The 6,658-nt window shown below is 37.7% G+C and overlaps 1 protein-coding gene across 2 annotated transcripts; it reads left to right on the top strand.

Annotated features, from left to right (window-relative positions):
* Positions 1-630: 630 nt before the first annotated feature.
* On the top strand, positions 631-6,442 carry Naus (cortactin binding protein N-terminal like nausicaa). Of its 2 annotated transcripts, XM_018020681.2 has the most exons (8): positions 631-894; positions 1,011-1,112; positions 1,199-1,423; positions 1,501-2,122; positions 2,208-2,303; positions 2,585-2,694; positions 4,578-4,961; positions 5,854-6,442. In XM_018020681.2, exons 1-8 carry the CDS (start codon positions 631-633, stop codon positions 5,866-5,868), a joined length of 1,818 nt encoding a protein of 605 aa, XP_017876170.1. In that variant the 3' UTR covers positions 5,869-6,442. The 2 variants fall into 2 exon arrangements, with proteins under 2 accessions (XP_017876170.1, XP_017876169.1); XM_018020680.2 differs by lacking the exon at positions 5,854-6,442 and having other exon boundaries at positions 4,578-5,847.
* Positions 6,443-6,658: the final 216 nt, after the last annotated feature.

Raw genomic sequence — 6,658 nt, 5'->3', positions numbered from 1 at the left:
GAATTATTTATACACTATCCCGTTATCGGTTTACTCAATCTCTTTTATTACGCTCTTATAATTCTATCTCGTACAGCGGTTAATTTACGAATGTTCGCTTGTCCAAACAAGCGAACCCAGTCTCCACACATTCCATGGATGATGTGATCCCTCAATGTGAACATACTGCGTGCTCTGATATTTCCACACATTCGAGACTTTTGAATTTTACCGCCGCGCAAACTGAGAATCGAATCGAATATTAACATTCGATACCAGCTTAATCGATAAGACGATCTCGTAGCTCGTAGCACCTTTCACGAGATAGGCTCCTATCCGTGAACTTCGCTTTGTGCTTGATTTGTCAATAGTCGCGGAATAAAGTTAAATGCCGGATTAAATGTGTTCGGCATGATTTAAACGAGTTCGAAACATAAGAAAGAAGCCGCGGAGCGATGCGGCTTGTTCTGACGTTGGCTCTCTGGGCCGAAATAAACATCCTCGACCAAATGAAAACGGTAACACCAAAGGTTGAGACGGTTTAACCGCGGGATACTTTCCTCTAGTACTTTTCAGTACTCCTCCCCTCGAGAAATCACGCTCTTTCCTCGGGGAGGGCACGCTGCTCCCTTGTAGCTCGTTTCTCCGAAAATGGCATCGCAGAGTCAAAATGCTGTGAACGTAAGTTCGACAGTATCGCCGGCGAACGGATCGTCCGGGTCGTCGACGACTGTCTCGGTCTGCATCGCGAAGATGCAGTCGCTGGCCACCACCACACCATCGTCGCAGTCTTACCAGTCTCCTTCGTCGTCGCCGTCGCCGTCGCCGTCACCGATGCAACAACAGAATCAAATAAGTTTACAACAGTCTAACAACATAGAGGCAATGGACAAGAATTCCTCCAATACATTAAAAGTACACATTTATATTTCATCTTAAACAAAGACTTTCTCTGCCGTTTGAATGAAATTTTTCTTATGTGACACAAAGAATCTTTCATCAATATAATTTCCCTTTAAATTCTCTTTTAGCGTAATCCAAAAATGGAGTTAAGTAAGAATGATTTATTGAAATTGTTAAGTCATCTTGAAGGGGAATTGCAGGCAAGAGATATTGTAATAGCAGTATTAAAGGTAATTTGTTTGTTTATATTTATGAAGAACAACTTAGGATTACGTTTAAGAATTAACTGAATGTGCAATGGTTTGCATTCTTTTAGTCAGATAAGTTGAAACACTTATTAACCACGCGATACTTGAGTGGAACTTCAGACCCGCATGCTGCGCTCGCTCGTGATGTAGTACTGGTAGGCGGTATAAATGAACATGAACCAAATCAAGTGAACAAACAAGTAGCTACTCTGGAGTCGCTTGTGACACAGCAAAGATGCATGCAGTTTAAAATGGCTAAAGTTCTTAAAGAAGCTGAACTTAGGCACAGACAGGTACACGTTGCATAGTGAATTGACTAGACATTTTCTACATTCTATAACTTGTCCATTAATATGTAATTTTTCTTCAGGTTATCAAGGAATTGGAGGAAGAGAAGCGTAAGCATGAACACGATACTGCCCAAGGTGACGACATTACGTATGGATTGGAGAAGGAACGAACGCGGTTAAAGAAAGAATTAGAATTAGAGAAACAAGAAAAGAAAAGACTGGAATTAGAATTAAAAAAGGTGACCGACACTTTAGAAGAGGAGAGAACCCGACAAAAGCAAATAGTGCTTTTACTACTAGCTGAACGCAAGAAAATAATCATGAAGTACATAGAGGAGAGGAAGAGATCGGAAGATTTGGCACAGATATTGAGCGAGGAGAAAGTACGTATTGACTCCATGGCCGAGGGTCTAGAGGAGGAAAGTAAAAAGTCGTTACAAATGGAAGCCGAGTTGGAGAAGCATCTCGTACAGTTCGACATCGAGAGGCAACAATATAAACAAGCGTTAGCGAAGGAAGAGAAAAGAACTAAAGATCTTGAGTTAGAATTAGAGAAACTTCGGAGCGAAATGGACATGTGGAAAGAGTCTCAAGCGCGAAGTTCTCCTAGAGGCCTCGGTGCAACGCCGCCGCCTCCTCCAGCCAAACCTGCGAATTTAGTTGCTATGCCTACAGTTAAACCTGCTAGTGCTCCACAAACAAGTATGTAAAACCTGTGACTTGTCTCAATTAGTGAGCAATTTATTAATATAAAATGATTAAATGAAACATTTCGGTCTATTTCCAGTTAAGGGTACAATACTGGGCACTGGGACACCAATGGTTAGCAGTAAAGTCGTTCAGCCCACTGCCACGGTATCTAGTGTTCCTGTCAGCGGTCCAAGTAAGAATATTACGATTAATATATTTTGAATACGCATATCTTCTATAAGAGAAAATTCCGGCCCTATGAATGAACAGAATTACATTTGGTCAATTAATAGAATTTTAAATGTATCTTTAGTGTTCATCTGAAATTTGAATCTTTGCTAGGAATCGTAGATGATACAATAATTTTAATTTTAATACGTGCATGTTTATCTATTTTGGAATTACAAATTACATCAGTATTTTTAAGAACTTGAATGTATCAATGAAATAAGAGCTACTGTAATGTCTTTGCAGCTACTGGGATTGCTAGATCAGTAACTCCTGGACAAGCGTTACGTGGAATTCCATACACATCCAATATCACGTCTTCTAGTGGAGAAACTGCATCGTCTTCTGAAAGCCAGGTAAATTATCCCCAATTTTCTACTCATTCTACCTTAATCTGAGTCTATACTACAATATATATTTGTAAAGAAAAGAATATATTTTTTCATAACACAGTTCTTGTAATATATATATATTGAAACATTTTATATGTTTTATTGTAATAATGTTTATTTTTAAATGCCGGTATTCTTTGTATCTGATTTATATGAGCATATCACAAAAAGCATAAACAGCATCATGACGTTGTGTTTAGATTCTATAGTGAAAGAATTTTAAGTAATCAATTTGTGTGTTTTAAAATTATATTTCAAACGTTTGAAGACATTTAGACAAGTGATCATATGATATTTCGAAGCGTTAAACATTACGGATAAGAGTGCCCGTTCAAAAGTAATTTGATTCTGATTAAAGATTTATTTAATCTCTTCAAAATTGATTGATTAAATTTAATAAGTGTAGTCAAATAAAATTTTCTAGTCTTGTATCTTATTATAAATTAAATGTTACATAGAATACTTTTATTATATAATTATTGCATGATAATCGTAAAATATAAATATGTCTTATATTATTTTAGAAGCCACAACTATTTCGCATTTTTTTCGACATTTTCTTATTATTTCTAATGAGTGGATATAACAAATAGAAACTGCTTTGGGGTAAAATTGGCTAATTTCTTCCTTTAACACTCGGGTATACTGCTGTCTATACTTACCGCGATTATATAAAATACAAAGAGCAATCAATGCAAGTAATAAATCTGAAAGAAATAAGCGATGTATGTATATTAGAATACTAATGACGATCGTGAAGCAAATCCAAGGGACGAGAGTAAAGTGTACAATAGAGAAAACTGGAAATAGAAAATGAATCTAAAAAGTAAATCCTAAGCAGATAGATATATTAACGCTGCATGCACACATCTAGAAGTTGAGTCGCATCTTCTAAATGTGTGTTGGCTGTACGCGTCTTCGGTGTAGTAGAAATATTTAATTACCGTGGCAACGTTATTATTAACATTTAATTGATTAATTTTATTTTAATCGTTGCGGGGTATTTATATCGCCGTATCGAGAGTAAATAATAATAATCTATTATCAGTTAGACAATTTTATTTCTAATTATACACAGGCACCCAACACAAATATACACATATGTATATGTACACATTGATTATATCACATTGTATTATTTTATATAAGTTAATACACTTCATTAAACCTCAAGTCTACATTGTATTACGCTATTCTTATTTTGTACATAAGATTACTATTCAGTATGTATATTATTTCCTTAATTAAATCTCGTATGCAACTCACTTTTCGAGCCTTATTTACAAATTCTCCTCGCTTGTCCTCCTAATTGCAACCTTGGTATTTGCTAATGCTAACTATACATGGTTTGGTTGGTCACTTCTCATTTTTCTTTTCGATCTGTGTGGTGTATTATTCTAACAAAGTAGATATCCTTGCTAAGTTTCAACGGTATGATAAAAAAACATTACGAATCTACGTTCCCTGTTATTAGCATTATCCCCTGTCCCTCTCTCCTTATCTCTTTTTCTCTCTTTCTAGAACAATCATTCATACTATATGTTACGATATCGTAACAGCGTATTAAACTACTCAGCGCTGATAGAAATAAGCGATGTATGTACAATTTAGAATTTGATAAGTATTACATGGTCATATTGCTTACGCTAAAAGTATAGTTTCAATAATTTTCATTGATCTTCTCTTTAGACTTTAGACAGGTGACTTGATATAATTTCTACTTCTATTTTATATTTTAAACCGTAACTTATAAAACGACAGTATCTACGCGAGTGCCCTTCTGAGGAGGGTGCTCGAAAGGGATAGCCCGAGCGTTAAATCGGTTCTCCTGTCTATTCATTTCCCAGGCTGTAGACAAACGCGTGGTCGTACCTGCTACCGTAAATCCTGGAGGCACAGTAAAACTCGCACCGTCGACGCAGGCTGCGGGAAAGCTCGGGTATCACGTTGGCACCGGCTCGACGATCCAAACCTCCGGCGGCGGCGGCGGTATGCTGTCCTCGAAAAAGCCGGCAATTTCACGGGGCGTTCCTCCCCCGGTGCCTCCGAACAAGCCGGTGGTACCACCGAAAAAAGAGGCCGCTTATATTAGGAGGGCCGAGTCGTCACAGGCGACGCAGGACGCCGTGAAACTCGGCAAACAAGCCGCCGTGGCTCATCTCGCCGGTGGGACCACCGTGCCGCAAGTCCAACAGGCGATAGGAGCCTTTACTCAAGCCTCCGACGAAGAGGTCAGTAACGCAGCTCCTCCGCCTCGCTCGTCCGATTAACGTGGACGAGTTAATTTCATTTTAAACGCCAACATCTTCAATCCCAGTGCTCTATCTATTCTCCATTTTACGGGGCGAGGCATTCGGAATGTGCCAAGCTGTTTTTTCCTACAGACACGAATGAACTTCCTCTTAAATTCAGACTGTCATCTTATCTTATCATCAGAATTATTATTTCAAATCCATGTTTCTTTGAAACTGCGTTCAAACGTTGTCGATCGCTTTAAAAGATTCTCACGAAATTTTAATGACGAAATTCTTGGAATTAATGATTTATTTTTATATATGTAAAGTTATCTGTTTTATATTTTTATATTTTTCGTTTAAGAATGCAGTGCGTACCAATATTTACAATAGCAATGAATGACTTGTTACATTTTAAATATCTCACCCTGGGTAGATCCTCTGCTTATCTCATTAACGTTAGAAGTCTCACTGGGTTCTCAAGAAAGCTATCATTTTAGTTCAAGGAACCGTTCAGAAATACTATAAGTAATTGCACTCTTGTCGACAATTATCTTTAAAGCAATATCGTAATATTCTGTTTCATTAATCTATAAACCTTTATGAAGCTTCAGTTGCAGAGTCAAAGCCTTTGTAAATTAGTTAGGTATTATATTTGATAAACAACTGCGTTTGTTACGGTAGGGGAGCGATTATTTATAATACTGACGCAAGCGTTCATCAATTATTTTTAACTTAACGCACAATTTTCAAATTTTCTGAAGCCGTTAGCAATATTCAATATTTTTTATTCGCGCCCGCTGTGCTCTAGCAACTTTCTTGAGTACCCTTCTCGCTTGCCACCTTTTACGACGCTGCAATTGAGAACTATTCGTGAATGTGATTTCAGACAAAGCCACGTTGATTTATCACGGCAGGTACAAAAGAAAAAGAGCAAGCGTTATTAACGTTTAAGAAAGTCTGAAAGGCGTATTCACACGAATTAAAGCTTGGGTCACATACGATTACCCAGTGTTGCTGAAACTGCGCAACGCGGGATTCCGTTTAAATGACACGTTTCCGAGGCAACGAGAGAGGAAGCGTGCGTACCCGGGCGAACTTACTTGTTCATCGATTCGATAATACTCCGCGATTAGAACATAAGATACCATTACCTATTATTGCTAGATCTCGCAATCATATCGGGTCCACATGGATCCGTTCAGATGAAAAAGCATCACACCACGAACCACGAAGGAAACCATTGCTTGTAACATTGTACTATAGCCGAAAAGAATCTATCGGGAATCGGACTTAATTGAACTTATTTAAGAGGTAGATCCTGTGTAGATTCCGTAGTTTATTATCCGCGATCTCTCCGAATTACGTTACGAAGTCATTAGATAAAAGTTAGTATCGTTGTAATGTATTACTCATAAGAAGGAACGATACTGTTTGTCAACAGTAAACGTGAATAATAAATGTTTATGCAACAGGGAGCTAGACCGTGTAACATGTTAGTAAAAATGAATTACTTAATTAGGTAGGGAAAGATTTGAAAGGGTCGTTAAACGTTAAGCCATCCCATTACGAAATTCTGCATTTTTTCTAACATCGCGATTCGCGTAAGAAACATCGTTGGACACGAAGTACGAACAGTACTGTTAAAGAAACTTATGCACACCCACGATTTTAATATTAGGATGAACCAAAAG

The sequence above is a fragment of the Ceratina calcarata genome, unplaced genomic scaffold, assembly GCF_001652005.2.
Source record: "Ceratina calcarata isolate Rehan_Ccalc_2016 unplaced genomic scaffold, ASM165200v1 scaffold232.2, whole genome shotgun sequence".
NCBI classification, from domain to species: Eukaryota; Metazoa; Arthropoda; class Insecta; order Hymenoptera; family Apidae; genus Ceratina; species Ceratina calcarata.
This window is presented reverse-complemented; position numbering and strand designations above follow the sequence as displayed.

Excerpts from the sequence above, each read along its gene's own strand:
- Naus (XM_018020680.2), top strand. The coding sequence starts at position 631 with ATGGCATCGCAGAGTCAAAATGCTGTGAACGTAAGTTCGACAGTATCG. Across the intron at positions 1,424-1,500 it reads CTGAACTTAGGCACAGACAG|GTTATCAAGGAATTGGAGGA; the intron begins GTACACGTTGCA and ends ATTTTTCTTCAG. Across the intron at positions 2,123-2,207 it reads TGCTAGTGCTCCACAAACAA|TTAAGGGTACAATACTGGGC; the intron begins GTATGTAAAACC and ends GTCTATTTCCAG.